The sequence below is a fragment of the Peromyscus californicus genome, unplaced genomic scaffold (genome assembly GCF_007827085.1).
Source record: "Peromyscus californicus insignis strain IS unplaced genomic scaffold, ASM782708v3 Scaffold_21__1_contigs__length_65335640, whole genome shotgun sequence".
In the NCBI taxonomy this organism is placed as follows: domain Eukaryota; kingdom Metazoa; phylum Chordata; class Mammalia; order Rodentia; family Cricetidae; genus Peromyscus; species Peromyscus californicus.
In genome coordinates, this window is record NW_026294514.1 from 47213298 (window position 1) to 47235806 (window position 22509).

The window sequence follows — 22509 nt, forward strand, 5'->3', positions numbered from 1 at the left end:
CTCAGTGGTTCAGAGCTCTGTCTGCTCCGCCAAATGACCCAGGTTTGAGTCCCAATGCATTCTTCTGAATTCCTCTGGTACCAGACATGCATGTAGTGCACAGTTATTCAAGCAAAACACTCATATATTTATATATATAATACTATATACATATATATCATAAACACCATATATAAATATCATACATATATAGTATTTTTTAAATGCATCTCATAAAATGAAGGTGGGTGTATTAACGTATGTTAGAATGATGGCACTTGAAGACCGTGGCAGGAAAAGAACAGATTTTTTCTGAATTACTGGTGTGTTCAACATTTTGTTGTGAATAAAGTTTGTTCAACACAGAACTTTTATAGAAATTTATATGAAAAAAATAAGTTTTCTGCATTGTGATCAATTGTTCGTTCAACACCTCTGCCTGCTGTACACAGAAACCTCCCTGATTGGCTCTGAGAGCCACACCAATCAATGGGTAGAGAGATACTAGTTTAGAGGGCACATTGCTATCGTGTCCATTTAGCAGAAGAATAGTGGGAGGTGAACCTCTGGAGCCCATGAGCTCCCAACCGTGGGTTCCGGGGCAGATTTACAGCACCAAGCATGTGTGTCCTCCTGTGGCATGGGCCCTAAATCCAATCAGAAAGTGGTATGTCACCCCCATAGCACTACTCAGCAACATTTCTTAACCATGCTGCTCATTGTTGTATTTCCCAGGGTTCACAGCTGGGCAAGATTGATGATGACCCTCCTCCCGGTAGCCTATAGTGCCTTCTAGTATTTTTACAGCTATCCAGCAGGGAGGAATCTTCTTGCTCAGTATCAACTTGGTTACCCCATGTCTTGTAGCCAAAGTGTATGGTGTCTAAGGCAATGGGGTCTTACCATTAAGTTCTGGTGAGAGATCAAGAATAATGATGATAGCATGTATTGTGTGTGGCGTCTCTGGGACACCCCACACCAACAACTTCAGGCGAGGAATCCCATAGCTGGCCCTGGGCTTTTATTTGACAACCTGCGGCTTCTTATAGGAACATTATCATGCACATAGGGTAACTCCAATTAAAATCTTTTGTGGTGTGTGTGTGTGTGTGTGTGTAGCTTATAAAATAGGTTGCCATATGGCACTTTCAAGTATCCATATTGTTAGTTATCCCTCCTCTGACCTCCTCTGCCCTACCCTCCCAAGTGGCTGAGCTAGGTGGGTTTCCATACTTGACTGATATGATGCAGTGATTTAAGCTTTGGTTGGTCTAAGGATTCAAAGTGCTCATTGTTTGGATATCGATGATGAAGAAGAACTTGTCCTCTGGGTCAAGACATGTCATTCTGTGGTGTATTTTCAGGCTGGCTGCTATTGCTCAGCATTACTCCACAGAAAGGCCACTAAGGAAAAAAATTAAACCCTTCTCAATCCTCTGCGTCTTTCATAGTAGCACCTTAAACAACTACCAGATTAGTAGTGGTTTTGCAAAGGTACTTAATATAAATGCATTTTTAGTGCTTCTTAATTGAATGTGAAGAAAAATCCCCACTCTTGACAAATAAGCTACTTTTTTATTTATAGCAGACTTAAGAACCTAATTATATTGCATGAACTTCATATGCCCACACAGTGAGTTATAGATATGTATATATGTGTGTATATATATATACACACATATATACATATATATCACACACACATATAGAGTTTGAGATATATATATATATATATATATATATATATATATATATATATATATATATATATATATTGTTCCTTCTACTCCGAATGTGATTTAAGTGTTTGTAATAGATCAGTGAACAAGTAAGCATTTTTCTCTGAATGACCTTTTCTTTCATTCACTTATTCTTTTTCTTTCTTCCCTACTTCATTTAACAGACATTTGGCCAGATTATATTTCAAATTCTGTAAATACTACAGAAAAAAATACTAATGGACAAAAGCTCTGCTTTAATAGAACTTCTGAACATAGGAAGTAGGGAAAGGGCTGTAAACAGCCAACAAATAAATTTGAAATTGTGTGTGTGTGTGTGTGTGTGTGTGTGTGTGTGTGTGTGTGTGTGTGCGCGCGCACGCGCGCGCGCGCGCGCGCGCGCTATGAAGGAAACAGAATAAGGAGAATGTAGAATAGGAAGAGAGATTGACATGTGTGAAATATATTACACTATGTGATCAATAAGGGCCTCTCTGGAAGTTAACATTGAAAGGTAAAACCTAAAAGAATTCCCGTTTCTATCTGGCAAGAGAATTTTCTAGGATGTGGAACACACCAGAGGTCTTAGGGGCTGTGTGCCTGACTTGTCCACGAGGAGGCACTTGAGGCTGGATGGAGCAGTGTGAACAGGGGAGTGGGCGCTGTGAATGTGTAAAATACAGACTGATGTGTGTGAAGGAGAACGAGTCGTGGTAGACCACGGCAAGTATCTGGGACTTCATTCTCCTCTGATAGGAGCCGGGGGGGGGGGGGGGGGGTGTTTGAATAGGTCAGTACCCTAACCAACTTTCTTCTGGTCGGGTCTTTCTGAACTTTTGTCCACTTGTTCCTACCAAGGCAGATCCTTTTTTTTTTTTTATTTAATTTTTTTTTTATTACATGGGAGCCATATACTTAAACAGTTAAAGGAAAGAATGGTAGATGGTGCAGAAAAATGTAACGGCCACTAAATGCGACAGTCATTGATCAAATACCATCACTACAGGAAAGCCAAACAGAAAAGTACAAAGTCATTTGTGCTGCAGCTTATGAGCAATCACAGCCTTATTGGATCTGAAGTAACTTTGTGGTTCATCTACGTGTGTATCTTCTAAGGCATCAGAAAAGGCCCCCAACTCTGTATGTACATAAGTAGGTGTGCATGAGCCCAGCAGACCCTTCCCCACACGGATCTCCACAAGGTAGGGTTTGCTGTGCATGCTATTTTACATCTTAGGCCACAGCAATGTCAGTTTGCTTTTCTTCCCGTCTAGGGATAAGGCTCTGGATGGGCAGCAGGCAAGAGCTACCCAGTCTCAAGGAATGCATCCTGACATCAAAGTCAGCAGGGCTAGCCCAGGATATTTCCCATGGGGGAATAAATATATAATAACACTACTGTCATTTTCTCCTGTTTTCTTTTTAATATTTTTATTTTATTTTCACTAAACTAGTGTGTTGTGTTGTGTGTGTATGTGTGTGTGTGTGTTGTGTGTGTATCCAAAGTGCACAGATAGAGGTCAGAGGACAACTTGGCGGAGGCTCCTTCTACCATGTGGGTACTGGGGGTTGAATTTAGGGCATCGGGTTTGGCAGCAGAAAGCACTGTTACCACATACCGAGTCCTGTCACCTCTTTCCTGACTCTTCTGTAACATTGACTTATTGAGTATTTGGTTCCTAATTCCCCCTACCATGATGTATGTGTATACTTGGGAGTTTATCAGTTACGGTCTTATAATATTTAAAGGCTCTTTCATGACAAGCACTTGATTAGGAAATATGTACAGAGCAGGTCTCTGCAGGCAAGACTCTGCTTGGTTTTCCCAGTGGAACCTATTACAAACAGTTAAGATTACACAGTCAGGTTCTGCCATGTTTAACTTTCCCCTTGCCTTTTTAAGAAAGACTTTGAGGAGCTTCTGGGAAGTTATGAAACAAATATGTGAAGAAGGGCAGTCATGAAGAAAAGTATGATTTATACTGCAAACTGAGGTTGTATAGTTTGGGCATCAAAAGGACTTGGAATTGAATATCCATTCTTCCATATACTTAGCTATGTGTGACATTGGCTAGTGACTTATCCTAAGCCTCGGTTTTCTTGTTCCTACAATAAGAATAATACCTGCTTCAAACAGATGTGCTGAGGATTAAATTTAATAAACCTGGCATGGTGCCTAGTGCATGGAAACAGTAGATAAATGATAACTATTGTAAAAATATTATTGGTATTCTGTGTCCTGCAATGTGGTTCCCTCCCACCAAGCTCCAAGTCAATTAAGAAATAATTTCATGTTTCTAATTTGTATGTGGTCCAGTTTAAATGGAGAAAAAGAAACATTATGAAAAAAATAATATTCGAGGGTAATTGGTGCCAAAAGAATCTTAAAATAAAAATATAAGTCTTGTTATTAATTCCTTAAAACAATCATTTGTTGCTGTTCTGTGACAGATTTATTGACTACAACGATCATTTAGAAAGGACAGACTAATGAGAAGCCACCATTGGCTGTGATAATAGCATATCATTACAAGCTTGAACCATGTGGACTTATTTGGCCTCCTTTCAGAGGAATAAATTATTTCAAATTCATTTCATCTCTTGAAAATCCTTATGATTTAGGTCACAAGTTAGATTATATGAGTAGCAGCCCTAAAATCCATCATCTAAAATAAATTCTATGATTCTGAGCTATTTTAAAATTGAGACACTTCAAACATTTCTCAAACAGGAATTACATAAAGGGGTCGCAAGGTTTCTCTAGCCTCTAATTTACCTTTTTTCATTGCGGCTTGATTGTTATTCCTAATGGTTGTGTTCCCCCACCCACACAGTTTTTTTTCTTTTAAATAGCTCTGCTCACAGAGAATATATTGCTAAATACTACTGCAAGGAAATGTTTACAGATGTAAATGATTTCTATTTAGGGAGCTCATGATTAAAATGTGAAAGAATATGGCACTAGAAAGCATATGAATAACCTTTGGAAAAATTCTCATAATTGATTATGACATATATATGTATGCATGTATGCATATATCCATATTCTAGAGTTGAATCATGAGAGTGTTGTGAATGGGTGCATTCTGTATGTTACAGAAGACCTCACATCGAAGCCTATTGGTATGATTTTACTTTAATTTAGATAAATTTACTGTTTTATCATTGTGAAACTGTGTGAGTAGGATGAGCTAGAAAGCGAGTGTCCTAGAATGAACTAGACTTACATGCAACCGGTGAACCAGTCAGTTCCTACAAATCCATCCTTCTGGTCCACAGGAGGTGCATCTAAGTTATTTCCATCTCTCATAGCTGTTTTGAGGCTCAAAATATATTTTATTATTGTATATTTTAGTGTTCAGGGAGTAGATGGCTAATAGAGTCAAGAGGGGAAATGCAATCATTGGCAGCCCTTTTTTTTCCCTTCTATTTGCATCAATGAAGATCTGCCCTTGGTCCCTTGTTTTTAAGATTAACCTCCTGAGGTCATCAGAGAGATCAGAGTTTGCTTCTCCCGACTGTGGAAGTGGTGTCTTTAATTCTTTGGGGTGTAGTAACCACTGCTTCTGTTTCCCCGTGGATGGCTCCGGAGACCTGCCTGGATCAGGCCCTGGCCATCCAGGGGACTAATGAACATGTCATGCGCGCCTGGAGTTCCAGTCTCTGGCACAGCTGTGGCACTTCCCCCCCCCCCCCCCCCCCCCCGCTGGGAGGCACAGCACGCTGGCCATTTGTTGGCAAGTTCATATTTCACACTGCAGGGAATTGAAATGATTGAGCAGACAGAAGAAGAGTTTTATTAGCAGTAGCCTACGTCTCCCTAGACTCTGATTTGGCATAGAACATCTGCTTTAGGATCTGCTTCAAGGCCAGTTCCTTTCCTCCCACAAAGGTTACGACTTGAGGCAAGCTGTGCTTCCACTGGCGGGAGGGAATTTGCCCGAAGACTTGATTTAGTCAGAATCAAAGCATCCTGCCACAGAATTTCTTTTTTCAATTATCTCCGAAGAGGCAGCCAGACTTTCAATGGATCAGTATAATAAATGTAATGAAATGAGGCAGGCCCTCCGTTTCCCAGTTACCTCCAATAGGAGGAGCCCACACAGTTCTGTGTCTACACCCAGGAGCCTATGACCCAGATAACCAACAACAGCACACGATAAGGGTGGCCTTTGGGTGTCTTTTGGCTCGTTGGCATGATAAATAAGTGGGTGTGCTGGTTTCACCTGCAATACTCACGTCGTTCATTGTATAAAGGCAAACTGGTATGATACTGAATGCAATTATTACTATTTTTCATGGTGAGGACTCATCACTCAGCCTCTGTCTTGTGGTGTAGTCCTAATGACTAATTATGCTTACCCACATGATTTTGTTGTGCATAGTCATATTGTGTGTGTGTGTGTGTGTGTGTGTGTGTGTGTGTGTGTGTGTGTGCAAGACAGCCCTGACTAGCCTTACACACATAGATAGAAAATTAAATCCTGGCATTTGATTATGCTAGAGCAATTAGATGCCATCCTTGTAATGGGAAACATGACATCTTCATCACTCTCCTCTCTGTTTTCATGTTTTAATGCAGACATTTACCAGAATTGGATACACTCTGCCTCCTACACACATATCCCATGCACACACCACATATCACACACACACACACACACACACACACTCCTAATTGAATATCTGCATATCTCCAAGGAGCCCTGTGGGTGAAACCGTGCATTCATCTTCTTTAGTTCTTAGGCCACTTTGGTTTAGAGTAAGAACTGTTGCTTTTATGAAGTGCCTTTTTCTATAAAGTCAGAACCTCGCAGCAGTGCACAGAAAGCCGATGGTATAAAGGAGCTAAGTAGAGTCTTTAATAGAGAGCGCTGGGTTGTAAGTGTTTTTGTTCCTACAGAGCAGATAGATTTGGCTCCATCTGTTCCATATTCATAACAAAGGAGCGCACTTACAGGAGGGCCAACTTCCCCCGGAGCCGCCTGGTAATGATCTTTTTCACCAGAAAGACAGAATGTGAACTCGGTGGCTTGGCCCCACAAAAAAGCAGCTGGCAGGATCCCTTCAGAATCCTGATTTCCTTGTAACCCAGGTTGACATAAAATTTCCCAGTTCAGAAAGTGGGGGAAAAAAAAGTACCGATTTCTCATCTCTCCGCAACGTCATGGAGCTGGGAAGTTCAGAACGCACACATTTGACCTTCCTTTCCAAAGCCACAGATTGCAATTAGCTAGTGTGGGGAAAGCCTGCACTCGAAGTGTCTGAAGGTGTCACGGGGGAGAAGCCTTTCTTCAGTTTTTAAGTTGTTTCTATTCAGACTTTTTAATCTCTTCTAAAACTGGGGTTAATGAAAAGAAATATGACTTATACCGCACAAGGAAAAACCCCTGTTGAGTTTTGTAATTAACAAACTTCAAAGCCAATTTCAACAGAGACCTCTTAGATTAAAAAGATAAGTTGACCCAGGAGTTTTCTTCCACTAAACATAGGAAAAGTAAAAAATCTCCCCCCAAATGGCACAGAGTGCCATAAATACCCCTTATGCAACACGTGGGGCCAACATTGAAACAGAAATGATTCCTCAAGACATAAACAGCACTTTGGTATTAAACAATTGGCTTAAAACTTAATAACATACCACGATCAGTGGATAGAATGCTTGCTTTTTAAATGATTTTTAAAAATTTTAAAATATAATTACATATATTCTGTCCTACCCCTCCCATATCCAGCTCCCCTCACTCCCAAATTCAATGCCTCCTGGTCTTTAACCATTGTTGTTACACATACATATAAACTAATACACAGAATACTTGTTTTAGGTTAACCTCACAAATAACTTTTTAAAAAGGAAAGAAACAAGGAAAAGAAACATAATGTGAAGGATCCTAATCTTTTTTTCCATTCTGCAAGCTCCACATACTGAACTCCTTAAAAAGTACACCGTTGACTTACTTAATATACTAGATGTTAAAGTTATAATTCCTACTTATCAACCCATTATTATCCATCTTGCTACCATCTGTGCATTATCTCCTTGCTAAACTAGGGCTTCCTGGAAAACAAGCAGTGAATAAATCTCTCAGAAAGTTGGCCGCAACTATAAAGTAGGAGAAGGTTTCATCTGGCTGTTGATGAGATTGCTCCGTGAGTTTGTGAGGATATAAAAGTAATATTAGCCGAGGGTAGAACACAGCAGATTCATCTGAAGCATTCCAGACTTCGAACACACGGGAAACTATTTTTCTGATTCATTCAACTTTTACCTCATTTATTTACTCATTCCTTCAGAAATATTTTGAGCTGCCTTGCCTGATGCCAAGTACTGTGTTAGGTTTCAGGAACTTCCTGGTCTGTTACAAAATGGACCCTAGGACCAGTAAACAGCACTACCAAATTAGTCTCACCTTTTGGAGCTCCCAACTTGTTTGGGAATGAGATAAAAACCAGAAAACAAGCCCATCACACTGGGACCTATCGCGAGCTGGATGTGGTAAAAGAGAAAAATGAAGACAGCTTTCAATTGGCTGCTCATAGAAGGCTTCTCTGGAGGGGACAGTATAGCGTCCTCAGAGGCAGGATCAGTATGAACTCTTGGTACATGGAAAGGTAGCTTTTAAAGATTAAAATGATTTTTAAAAAAATTTAAATTACATATATTCTGTCCTACCCCTCCCGTATCCAGTCCCCCTCCCTCCCAAATTCAATGCCTCCTGGTCTTTAACCATTGTTGTTACATATACATATAAATTAATAAACATATAACTACACAGAATACTCGCACATCTTGAGAAAAGGAGCTGGGGATATGCTGTGGCATATCTGTGGAGGTCAGAAGACAGCTTATGGGAGTTACTTCTCTTCTGTCACGTGGGTGTCAGGAACTGGACTGAGGTCATTGATGCAAGAGCCCTTGCCCATGAAGCCATCTCTTATTCCTCTTCTCTGTTGTTTCGTTTCATTTGAGACTGAGACCAAGTAGCGTGGGTTGACAGAACACCTTGAACTTGAAGCAGTCATCCTGCCTCAGCTGCCAAGGGCTGGGATGAGAGGCATGTGCCCCCTGCCGAGCCAGAAAGGTAGCTTTTGCCCATTTACGGTATTACTTTGGATTTAAAGTTTGTTTTTCAAAGTTAATAAATTTTGAAAAATAATTCTTCCTAATCTTATTCCAGAGGCAAAACTAATATATGTCTTTTAATGCTTTTACATTGGAAAATATTTTATATGCTCTGTCACCTTTGAAAATACATTCTTTTTTTTTTTTTTTTTTTTTTTTTTGGTTTTTCGAGACAGGGTTTCTCTGTGTAGCTTTGCGCCTTTCCTGGAACTCACTTGGTAGTCCAGGCTGGCCTCGAACTCACAGAGATCCGCCTGGCTCTGCCTCCCGAGTGCTGGGATTAAAGGCGTGCGCCACCACCGCCCAGCGAAAATACATTCTTCATCCTCTTAAAGTGTTTCAATTGTCTGCCTTCACCATTTTAAACCATTTAAGCCTAGGATTTCAATCTCACAAATCTAAATAATTTTCCCCATTGTATATGTTTTTTATTTTAGTTTTATTTTTGAGACAGGATCTCACAACCTCAGACTCCCTGTGTAGCCAGAAATGACCTTGAATTCCAGATCTTCTGGCTTTTGCCTCTCAAGTCCTGAGAGGATAGGTGTGGACCACCATGCCTAGCCCTTCCATCATATATTTTAACTTAGAATTATATCTCTAAACTATGATTCAAATTGGCTAAAGCTGTCACATTTTTAACATTTAAAGTTTTGTATTCATATGAAATATTGATTCTGTGATTTCTTAAAGATTTGTTTAAAAACGCCCATAGTTTAATTTTGGTTAAAGGGTTGTTAGAACCTTCAGTGGAGTTTCTGGGTTTACAGCCTGATGTGATATCTGAGGTCTTGATGATGATGCTGAATGAGTGGAGCCAGGCTGGCTTTTCACACACACTGCAGATGTGATCTGCATCATCCAGCATCACCTTTGCTTTGAACGCTTCATCAAAGAACACATAGCGACCTGGATTCTAGTTTTACCTTCCTTTCTATTCCTCTGCTCATTAGAAGGGCCTGCAACCTCTTTCTACCAAGTCTGTCCTTTAGATTCGATAAATCATTGTCTTTAAAGATACCCATGGTCCCTTCACTTATTTCTATTTGAATTATATGTATCTCTGTAGTTCACCAACTATAGATCATAGTTGCCAAGGTCATTCCATAAGAAAGAGCGTGTAGCAAAGGGAGAGGAGCTCTCCAGAGGACAGAAGTTGTTTTTCCGTAATTTATTTGGGGAACATTTACTATGATTCCCCCCTTTTTTGCTCTATTTGCTATTTTGTTTCACAATTGACTAGCACATTACTTTGATGCAGATTGTTGGTTTTTTTGTTTTGTGTTTTTGTTAGCCTTTAACCTTGTCCTCGAGTCTTTATTGGAAACTCACTATGAACAACGTAGTAGACACCCCACTTCTAAGCACCTGGCGCTGCCCCTGTGCTTATGGAACTGCATCTATCTCCACTGTAATAACAGAGAAAAGATGCAATATCCTGTTCTGAGGTAAGGCAGAATGGGGTATATGTTGTGAAGGAGACAGAAACAGATGTCGTAAGCACCAGGAAGAGCACTGGAGATGGGACATATCTTTGAGAAGCCAAGGAAAGGTCCTGTGAGTTAGAAAAGTAAAATTTCGTGGAGGTGACTAGCCTTAGTGTGTATTGAAGGAGAAGAAAGAGTGGGAGAGATCAAGAAGAAAACCAAGGTTGGGACCAGATTATGAAAGACCATGACTGCTGTGCCTCGGGCTGCTGGATGGGAATGCAGCCATCCTTACTGGAAATGTCTCCGTGAACAGACAATCAGTCAACTAGAGCTTAGACCCAAGCTTTGATTTTTGTTACTATGTCAACTTTAAAAAAATCATCCAGTAAAGCGTTTTCTTTTTTTTTTTTTTTTTGTATGAAATAAACTGTGCAATCTTGGTACCTAAACAACTCCCTGACTTGGTAAAATTTAGCCTGTCAGAGAACTGTTGTCTTGAGTTGCATTAGTAACCGGTACCAGGCTTTCTCTTTGGGGCCACCAACCAGCTCCCAAATCATGATACAAAACTTCTTGTTAGTTTTGAATGCTTGGCCTAGCTTAGGCACATATCTGGCTGGCACTTTTAACTGAAATTAGTTTGTTTCTCTTTATCCACTTTTCACCTCTTTCTGTTTATCAGACTTTGACTGCTTCTTGTGTCTGGCTGGTGGCTGCCTGGCTTCTTGCTCTCAGAGGGCATGTCCCAGTCTTTCTCGTGTTTTCTTCTCCTGAGCCTAAATTCTTCCTCCTCCTATTTATTCTGTCTGCCTGCCAGCTTTGCCTATCCCTCTTCTGCCTAGCTATTGGCTGTTCAGTTCTTTACTAGACCAATCAAGTGCCTTAGGCAGGCAAGGTAAAACAGATGCACACATCTTTACGTAATTAAACACACATCCTTACATCATTAAACAAATGCAGCATAAACAAATGCAACACACCTTTACACAGTTAAAGTAATATTCTGCAGCATAAACAAATGTCACACATTTTTCCATAGTTAAAGTAATATTCCACAGCATAAATAAATGTAACACATCTTTACATAGTTAAAATAATATTCCACAACAGTAGCCTACTGCCTGAACCAGTGGGTATTCCTGCCCATATTACTGTTAGTCCCAGTAGAAGCAATGGATATGGAGAACATGGCCCACTGGTTAAGAAAAATAAGCAAAGAACTCACTGATTGGTGCACATAGATAGTTACCTAGATTTTATAAAAGAATGCTTAAGATTGGTGATTGAACAGCCATGGTGAAGCAGCACCACATCTGGGCAGATGAGGACATGCTGAGGTGTCTGCATCCACTTCTGGCTAATTTCTTTGGTGTTGTTTCTGGCCTCAGCCTTTCAAGTACAAAGGCAGTCTGAGTGCCAGCCCAGCTGCTTCTCTGAAGAATTCATATTTCCATTTTTTGTCTCCCAGGCCTCAAATTTAATAGCATGCTCACAACCTTAAAATTGATTGGAAAACAAACTCAGTGTTCATAAGTTTTTCAAAAGCAAAAGGCTCTTTAATACTATTTCTCATTCTCTAAGTATCCCCCTACCCTTAGTGCACAGCGACACACACACACACACACACACACACACACACACACACACACACATTCATCAGTATCACACTCCTACCACACACATAAAGGAATATTAAATATAACTGTGATAGAATCCAGTTTGTTAAAATTTAGGCTGTAGAGACTGATACATGTAGTTTCCAAAGTTCATGACGCTGAAGCAGGAGGATCACTTAACCTCAGGTGTTGAATAGTAGTGAGAACCTGCCTCAAACATGCAAGCAAGCATGCAGCAAATAATACAGGCTGTGAAGAGCCACACTGCACCGCCCTGTTACCTCCCCATCCACCTCTTCCCCCCATATTTGTATTCGGAACTAGAGATCTGGTTCTGAAGAGATGTCTCCATGGTTAAGGCTGTCTGCTGCTTTTCCAGAAGACATGGCTTTGGTTCTCAGCACTCACATCAGGAAACTAGCTTCAGTTTCCAGGGATCTGGTCTCTGTGGGCGCTCTACTCATGCATTAACCTGCACTACACACACACACACACACACACACACACACACACACACACACAGAGAGAGAGAGAGAGAGAGAGAGAGAGAGAGAGAGAGAGAGAGAGAGAGAGAGAGAGAGAGAGAGTAAATAAATTAATATTGAAGAAGAATGACAACCACCACCACTACAGACACCTCAGATGGCCCCAGTTGGGTCCTGACTTTGGGAATTGTCTTACTGAAGAAGGAATAAAACAAATTGGTAGCTATCAGTCTTTGGCGAAATAATATTCTAGATCTATAGGGATAGGCCACCTGAACTTCCAAGTGAATTAGAAAACTCTACCTGCCCTTTAAAGTTGGTGACAATTAAATCTCTTGGGAAGGGGAGGGTCACCAGGAAACTGAGGCATAGACAGATTAGCAACTGGCTCAAAGCCACAAAGAAAGGCCAGAATGCATGAATTTTAGAGAAAGCTGAGCATTATTATGCCTGCATTGAAATCCTTAAAACATGTTTCTCCCTAGGACCCTTAACACAGGTGTCTGGTGTCAGAGGCATTATAAGAAGCTCAAAGAAATAGTAACACTGTTCTGAAAACTTCTTTGACTTGTATTAACTTAATGACTTAATTAGTAATTTATTTTCATACTATATTAGTACTTCTTGAGGATAGCATTTTTCCTATAACTATAGTAACAGTCACTCAGATAAATGATAGATGGATGGATGGATGGATGGATGGATGGATGGATGGATGGATGATAGGTATGTAAGGGACCTACAGAGAAGGAGAAGTATAAATCATCTCTCTTGTAGGATTGCAGGAACTCTGCTTTTTATCTGGGCTTTTTTAAAATTGTTGTCATTGCCTTTATTATGAAGAAAATTTTTCTAATGGCTCTGCTGATCATGGTTTTGCTTGCTTATTTTTTGCCAGATAATGCCTATCTACTAGAGCAGGGTCACCGAGCAATATCTGATTCTAGGAGGGTGGACAACCCCTTAAACACCGAGGCCTCAGGCAGGGTTCTTTCTGAGACGTGCTGGGAAACCAGCTTTGTTCTAACTGTTCCAAGATGTTCAGTGGCTTCAGACAAACAAATGAACAACAACCAACAATAAAGCTGACAGTTCTATCATGTCTGGATTTTAAAAGGTAGTTATCTAAACGCTATCTTTTCCTTCTGTGGCTACGTGGAGTAGACTTTTCCCATTCACCGAGGGAGGCTGAAGTCTAGCGTCACAGGCTGGGAGTTAGTTAAACTGTTGTAAAACAAATTTTCCTTAAACAGAAATGCTTCTTTTAGGGACATTTAAAAAAAGACTCCAAGCTCCAGCTTATTTTTCACTTATAGTTCAGTAAAGACTAAGGCACAGTCGAGCCCCTCTGTAGTGAAACAGGTTGTCACTGAACTTTGAAAGTCCTGTAGAAGTTTGCTTACACGTCATATAGATGTCTACATGAGCATCATTTTGACTTGTTTGTTTTCCCCAAATCAGTGGAACAGATCTTGTCTTGGTCATGTACGTTTTCTAAGAACAGTAATTGATCTACTGAGACTTATAGCTGCTGGAATTTGCATACTCCTTAAGCTGATGTGTGGTGAGAAGTTGGCCTAAGGGGTTAGGAAGCCAGGTCAGAGAAGGACAGGGAGGTGAGTGCTGCCTTCCACTCCCGCTTTCTTCTGAGGCTCTCCAGCTGGAATTTATTTTCCCTCCTCTGCCCTGAACTTTACTCTAATTATTCTTTCCCTTGCAGTCCCCTGGTGTTGAAACCAAGTTTTCACTTAGAGAGTGTGTTTTTTCAATCTTTCTTGCTATATTGTGGGAAACACATCCCTTCCCACCTTCTAGTTTGTATAAAAAAGAAATATCCCCAGAGCTGTATTAAAGAATCTAATATGTGCATGGTATTTTCAATTTCTCGAAGGTCTCTAGACTCAGTAACCTCCTCTCCAGGTTTTACATCTGGGCCTTGACCTTGACTTGTCAGGTAGTTAAGTCTGAGACACTGTGGCTTCAGGAGGTGAAATGTGTGGGCAAATGAGGCTGCTCCTGTGGTCGCTCTTAAGGTGTGAGCTCCATAAACCAAGGGCAGGGACTGAAAGGAGGTGGCCTTTGGGGTGGAGGTATAGCTCACTGGTAGAACACTGGCCTAACATGCATGTGGCCCTGGGTTCAAGCCCAGGTCACACAAAGGTCTCTCTTTCTCTCTTATGTCTGGTCTATAAGCGGCAAGATACATGTATTCCGTACTAACTGGTAGTTTTTGTTGTGTTTTGTTGTTTTAATATGATAATTGAATATACTTTTTTTTTTCTTAAAGGCAGGTAGTTAAGTTGCAAATTATTGCTTTGTTATTCTTCCTTAAGGAGAGGCCTAACTTGTTTTTTCATTTTTTTTTTTGTGTGTGTGTGTCTGGTAACCATTTTCTGAGACGTCCATATGGCTCTGGTTAATCTCTCTCATATTCCCACCACTTCTGGTCCCCACCCTTTCCCCACATATACAAAATGGATTTTATTGATTCGTTAAATTCTGGAAGACATTTCCAGTTACACTCTGGATTTAAATGGGATTTTTTTCTTTTCTTTTTTCTTTCTTTTTTTTTTTGTGGACAGACTAGTGCTTAATTCTGGCTTTACCTGTCTAATTTGCATATATTTGTGTTATGCGTTGAACTACAAGAAAAACCTACAGGGGAAAAAATTGTGTCCTGCTAACAGCTAATGACCTGTATTTTCTTTTGAGTTGCTCAAATTGAGAACTACTGCCTGTGGCAAACGTAATGGAAAACTACATTTTTAGTGCTTACACACACACACACACACACACACACACACACACACACACACACTCACTCCTTTAAAGAGAAGAAAGTGGCTAGCTGTCTTTAGATGTAAAATTTCCCAAAGTATCCCGATTGACATGGATTCAGAAAGGGGAACTGTGGCCTTTGGAATTAAGATTGGAAGCCGAATGAGGTCAGCCAGAGGTGGTAAATGATTACACAACACTGGACCTGAAAATTTGAAAGAAACTAAATCCTCAAGTCCCACCCTTCTCCTGTCAAACTTCTGGGCCTCAGAGAACATTTGCTTCAATTAGCAAGGAACTTCTGGGCAGCCTGAGCTTGCATAATGTTTATATTTAATGTGACGACTCATATTGGAAGATCACTAATAGGCGTTTTTTGGATAATCAGAGGACTTTTAAGTTATTTTTTTAAGTCCTTTTACTGAAGGTTTTTTTTACAACTCACCTTTCTATTCTGTTTCCTAGATCTGATGAGAAACATTCTTTCTCTTATAATTCAAGTTCACATTTTATTTTGAGACTCCTTCACCTTCACCCAGTCATTTGGAGTTGAACTGAGACATGAGAAGGCAAATGAAAAGACATTTACAAATACTTCTTTAACAGCCCCTTTAGAATTGCCTCTCTTCCAGATTTGTCTAAGTAGTAAGCGATCTAGTTCTCCAGGCACAGCAACAGACTGAGGAGTGAACACCTCTTTGGAGCAAGGGCATGGTTGTCCATGAGTGGAGGATGCTGCCATGCCTTCGTCTGTCAATCAAAAACTCAGCCATGAGAAACCTGGGATCACAGGGGCTTGTTTGTAAAATACATCAGTAAATGCTTGAATGATAGGATTGGCTCAACCTGTCTAACTGTGTCTAAAACCAACAAATTAGTTGAGAGTTGGGAATCCAGATTCAGCTCACAAAGCTACAGTGAGTTCTAGGCTCAGCTAAGAAGATCCCTCTTTCTCTTTCATTCACACGACTGTTAGCAGCACTGAGTCCCTGGTGTGTTTTCTAAGGACCATCAGTTTCTCCTGATGGGACATATCTGTGTTGCATGGATCTTGCCACTTTGAATCTCACAATGGTGGCACATTGTTTCACAATCTTTGAAAGAAGGAAGTCCAAGGCTTTTGGAACATAATCACAGAGATGCCAAGTCCTAACTTGTGCCGTGTTCTGTTCATTAGGAGCAAGAAACTAAACTCAGCCCACACTCGAGGGGATGGGAGACTAGAGGATTAATAGAAGTCTGGTGGGAGCATTGAGAACCATGGCAGAAGCTACCTACATCAAGCACGATGCCAGTGCGCTCTTGCTCTGTCTAGATCGATAGACTATTATTAGTGGCCTGAGGTGTGAATATCACATGTTTGCAATGCTAAATATAGCATTTGTAAGTACTAACTTGGGGACCAGGAACCTCATAGGTGCCACATTGACTAAATGCTGAGCCAAGCTTGTTTGAGTACCAAGAGACCAAGGGAATGAGGCTTCAGGAATGCTTAAACTTTGGGCCTCGGAGATCATGAATGAAGTCCGGACCCTCACGGCCATATTAGTGTTGTATTCTTAAGTTAGAGGACCAGTGAATCTCAGCTTGTATTCCATTATGTGCCTCCATGTTTTGACTGGTACTTTCCAGGAATAGGGCCTATAGACAGGCTCATAAAATAGTCACTAAGACGTAGAATGAAAGGTTTTGTTTGTTTTAGTGGTCCCTCTATCCCTACTCCCAACTTCCTGACTCCAGATGTGCCTATTTACTAGCAAAATCAGTAAAGAAATGTGAGTTTATTTTAGATGGAAACTGTTTAACACTCTTTTCTATTTTAGCTTCAAGTTGTCTTTGTAAAAAGAATCCAGGTTTTAGTCACCTGCTCAGGTTGCCATGTCTCTGATTTGGGAATTTAGGGATGAACTTTTTAATTCTTTTGCTCTTCTTGTTCGTTCATGATTGGCTCCTGGAGGAGCCGTAAAGCCTCTGATAAGAAGACACCAGCACGCTTGCAGACAAACTGAGTTTGCTCTCAAGTGTTGCAGACAAACTGACAAAGCTGGCCTGGCTCTTCATATGAACCTTGGTTACCACATGACCACTCTGGTACCCTAAACTATAGTTAGTGTGTATACCACAGCGGGAGTACACACGACACAACACAAAGGCAGGAATGTGTGTTTTATACTTCTTACCATCCACAGCATCTAATAAAGATGCATGGATTGGGGGTTTTAAAAGTATTTGAAACAGTCGGTAACACCTGTAGGAATATATAATGCACTTTGATGTTTCTTCATGTCCAATTTTCAGAGTCAGCTATACTTTTTTTAAAAAAAAGAAAACAGCACAAGGCATGATAAATGCACATGTAATTATAATTTCTATCTATAAAGTTATACATAGACTTTCTGTTAACTAAAGTCAGGTTAATGGTAGTTTTTACAAAATTATGTTTTTCTGAAGGTTGAGGCTTTGGCATTACCTCCCTTCCCAACAGAGTCTTGGTGTTTTGAGGTTTTCAATCTCTCACTTCTACCAATAGCTCTATCTTTTGCTTATTAGTGATCCCGAGAGGATTTGATTTCTGCATTGACTTGTGGGAATATTACATATTTTAATTAATATGGCATTTTGTGGTTTTAGTGCTCTGCCCTCTGCCATCTGTTTCCTTATGACAAGTAAAACACTTTTTACAAATTACCTAGTATCTTCCAAGACTACTAATGGCTAACCGTCTATATTTAAAGCAGAATAAATGTATCCACCCTCTGGAAGCCAAGGAGTACAGGCTGCAGAAGCCACAGATTTAACATGGAGTAAACTGCAATTGCACTTTTAACAAAAATTCAATAAGTAATTTTGATAATGGGTGGGATATATTTTGAAATAATTTTTTTGGTTTGTTTTTATGTTTCCGTGTGGAAAATAAGGAAGTCAGGTGATTAGGGCCTAGCAAAGGTCACTTCTTAGGTTGGTCCACTCCATAGAGTTATGGTTATACGCCATGGGCTGGGTGGGCCTAGAGATCATAGGACTGGGCTACTGTAGTTTACACATGAATTTACAAACTATACCGTGCATGAATGTTATTTGTCCACAGATGTTTTGAAGGATTGGAGTAAAATAGACAGCGTCATAAGGGGTCAACCCTGTCAGTATTGCAGCTTTCCTGGCCATAGGTGACGGAGTCATGAGGAAGACCAATGAGAAATAAGCCTTTTATTTTACGTGTTACAGAAGAACATTTGATTCACAGAAGAATGATGTTTGTCCAATGGCTAAGGCTCATGTCTCTGTTTGTGAGCTAAGACAACGCTCTAGTTTTTCTTAGATGTCACCATCCATTTGCTTTTGTTCAATTTCTCTGATACACTGTACAATAACTTAATGTCGGGATTTATTTTTCCTTAATAAAAAAATCCAAAAAATCTCCATTAAATTAAAAAAAAAAACTCCTCACAAAAACAATTACATTTGGCCAGGAGGGACAGTAAAAACAATTACATTTGGCCAGGAGGGACAGTGGTGGCTTATGCCTTTAATCCCAGCACTCGGAAGGCAGAGCCAGGCGGATCTCTGTGAGTTCGAGGCCTACCTGGTCTACAGAGCAAGATCCAGGATAGGCACCAAAACTACACGGAGAAACCCTGTCTCTTAAAAACAACAACAACAACAACAAAAATTACATTTGATAATGCTTTAAGCCTGCTTATCTTGAAGTGTCATGATAAAAGTCAGTCATTTGCATGTGACATGCCAAGCTCACAGAGTTTGAAGTAAGTTCATCTCAGCTCAGAAGAGTGCAGTGTGCATGTGGCCCTTCTCCCACCACCTCATGACTAAGACCCCATGGGCTTTGTAATGAACCAGAGTCACCTGTGTGTGCTGTATTGAGTATGTACATTTGCAGTTGAGGTCCACAGGAAGGACACCGTTTCCTGGATCAAACCACAGAGTGTGAAATACTGTGCCCTGAGTAGCACACTCATTACTGTTAATGTCAGTAGGGGGAGTCTTCCCAACTTTGATTTAGTGAGCGCCTACAGCAAAGCCAGCTGTTACCACTTCTTAACTGCTTGTCAGGGAGACCAGGAGAGATGCAGAGGGCCAAAAACATCTTTTCTCTGTATTTCTTCTTAAAATGAAGAGTTTCAACAGGTGTTTGATAGTGCCTGTGCAGGTCCTTTCGTATCTGCCGTCCTTCGGCAGTTGAACATGTGAGTTCTGCAGGAGATTTGCATGGATCTGTAGCCCCATAAATAAGGACGTTCATGCAGAAGAACTTTGGAGCTTGACCCCTCTCACCTCAAAATGAGCATTTTTTTTTAAGCTCCCCATGAAGAATAGTATGAAGATAGAAGAGAGAGAAGGCCTAAGTAAGGCGGCTTCCTCCTTGTCACTTTCAGTATTACCAAACCAATTTTAAGCCATGTGCATTTTGATGGATGTCAGCTGCCTTTTTGAACAAAGAAACCACTTGAAGCAAGTCCACGGGGAAGAAAGTATGTGGCTCTCATTTCTGCGATTTTTGTCATTTCTAGAGAGCATTAGTTAAACACATGTGGTCGCTGAGGATCTGACCACCCTTCAAAATCCTTTTGACACTACCCCGTGAGTACTAAGTGGAGATAATCTTAAAAAGTAGGGAAAGTTTAAGATCTTATCGTGAAGAAGGGAAGAAAGTCTCTTCCTCAGATGATTTATAACTTGAAACATGTTGTCGTGTTTTAGTAAACCCACTTTATTAATTCCATCCTTCTCTGTGGAAAATTAAAAGAAGATAAATGTGCTATTGCAGCCCCGTCCTTTCTCAATAGCATATTGTGCTTACAATGGCGTGGTGGAGTCTTGGGGCTGGGTTAGTCATATAGAAAGCCGAGCCAAATTCTGAGTAAAACCTCTAATTGAATTACCTGCCGAGCACTGACAGACCAGCTTTCAGGACAGACAAAGCTCTGCTTTCCCTAGCAGAAGTAGGTCATGTTGAAGTCCGCCTCCTCGTAACTGTCTGTCACTGGTTTTGACAACACTCTCAACTGTGGGGCTCTGTTGGGCCCTTTTTCCTGCAGTTCAGGAGGAGCTGTTCCTGAAGCAAGAGAGTTCAAGCATTGTCCTCCTGATTTAGAGAGAACTGATAGCAGATCAAGTTGAAGGGAAGTGCCTTTGAAATAGAAGTCCTGAGCATTTCTCTATAGATTACCACATTCCTGCATGACTCTTCCTTTATTGTACTGGAAAAAGAAGATGGGAGTGTGGAAGTCACCTTTCTATAGCATTTGTCTTAGTCTGAAAAGTATTATTGGTTTTAACTTCGGGACAGGAATCAGAGTATGTCCTGGAAGAGTATACATAGACCGTTTACTTGCATGTGAAAAACAAAGAATAATGAGTTGTTATTCTCTCCTTCTTCTCTTGCCCTGCTGCCTTGTCTTACCGACAGCCTCTGCAATCCCAGACAATGGAAGAAGGTCCTGCCTAAAACTCAAAGTCTTCGTGAGACCAACAAGTAAGTTCATTAGAACGAGCTTCCGAGGGTCCCTTCACGGCGCATGCTTTATCCTGTGGTCTGGTTCACAGCGGTAAAATTTTTTCTTTTTTTTATTTTTACTGTTAAATCTTGTGTGGTACCCGTTTTGTAAGATCCACATCCATGTTTCAGTTTTCATCGTATTTTTTTCTCATTGTTCTCCATGATGCTTTTCGTTTTGTTTATGAAAGTACACAGCATTTGCTAACTTGTTGTTTCTTAGACTGTTGTACGTGCACAGCAGATGGGAACAATGGCGGCATGTGGATACGTGCCGTTGATTGTAAAACAATCTCTACATCAATAAAAGGAAACGATAGAGAGAAAGAAAAAAAAAAGAAATGGGAGTTTGAAGGTGTCTTCACTAACATATTTGGCTGTTATCTCTATTTTTGTTATAGATAGCTGTATGAAAACTATAGGTGTTCATGACCGTGTTTTCGATGTTAACGACAAAGTAGAAAATTCATTAGAACCAGCAGGTTAGTATGCTTAGAGAATCTCTCCTTAACCAACGCATCTGCCTCTGGACGCTTCCGTACTGTTTTTTCCTTTCTTCCTCTCTGCATGTGTGCATGCTCCAGCCGTTTCTGCTCTTGCCCATTGCTAATACGACTTACCTCCTACCTCATTCTTCCAGTATCTTTGTGTAGTGCATGCTAGATGGAATACGACTTTTCTTTCTCAGACGTGGGTCTCAATGGACGCAGTATTCTAATATGGAAACCCTACCAAAATACTAAAATCTCACTGCCTTTTACCACATCCTCAGAGCGTGTCGGTGGACCACTGAATATAAAGGCCAGTTTTCAAACACGACAGAAAATATTTCTCTTGTACATGCTTATGAAACTTCCTTTTTTTTTTTTTAAATCCTATCTGAATCCGTGGCTAAAAGTAGTAAAACCTCTGCCCCAAACACTGACTCAACATCTTTAGTTCTCTCTAGAAATGTATGTGCATCAATGAAACCGATCTGAAAAAATTGTATTTCATTTCAGTATTACTTATCCGGTTTTTGAGAGCAGTTGGCCTGGAGACATATAATTGTGCTGCCACCACCAACTCGCATGCCCACCGCCACCACAAATATACACAGCAGCTCCTTGAGCCAGGAGCAAGCTTTGAGTACTAAGACAAAATAAGTTTTAAAGATAATTTTTTTTTCTACTACTGATGTTCCTACTCAAACTTCCCCGTCAGTGTGAAAAAAAGTAAAGGCCGCAGAATATTCATTCATTTAACCACTTGCAATGTAGCCTACTGTAGATAGTGTAGACTGGGGCAAGCCATTTATTTGCTTATAAATTTCATCCAGCCTTTGAATGCAACCAGACCCACTGTGGTGGGTAGCAGGCCTCTAGCCACTCTGTGGAGGACCCTGTCTTCCTTTAGTCCACCAACCTATGTAGATCTTAACAGTTTTCTTCATCCATCTCCCTCATGACCGTCTTAGAGCTAAAGAGAAATAAAATCATTTCCCTTCACAAAGAGATTTGAGCCTCCTTACGTAAATGATAAGGTTTCTGTTTGTTCTGTTTTTTTTGTTTTTGTTTTTTTCTTTCTTGTAGGACTTTTCTTTCTTACGGTTCTAGGAACTAAAGGGCTTTATAGTCCACTTCATCCTCGGAGTGATGTCCTAGGGATGACAGTGAATGAGCCTTAGGGAAACATACCCTGAGTAAGTGCCCTGTCTCTGGAGGTACAACCGCTTTAGCCCTGTAGCTGGCTGCCAGGAAGAGTTAGGGGTTTCCCAAGCACTCTAGTCTTTTTTTAGGGCCGGCATCTCTCACCCAGAGCACAAATGAGAGGTGTGTACAAGTAGCCTTAGTGGCTCCCCAGGAATCAGTCTCCTCCCCCCCCCC

At 40.6% G+C, this 22509-nt stretch overlaps 1 protein-coding gene across 5 annotated transcripts in view; it reads left to right on the forward strand.

Annotated features, from left to right (window-relative positions):
- Efna5 (ephrin A5) overlaps window positions 1-22509 on the forward strand; it is a 284299-nt gene that overhangs the window by 253217 nt on the left and 8573 nt on the right. For 4 of the 5 annotated variants that reach the window (XM_052750241.1, XM_052750245.1, XM_052750243.1 and 1 more), the window contains exons 3-4: window positions 20558-20623; window positions 21046-21126. In XM_052750241.1, the coding sequence (XP_052606201.1) occupies window positions 20558-20623; window positions 21046-21126 (147 nt within the window). The remainder of the gene's footprint in view (window positions 1-20557; window positions 20624-21045; window positions 21127-22509) is intronic. The other variant, XM_052750242.1, reaches the window with a different exon arrangement.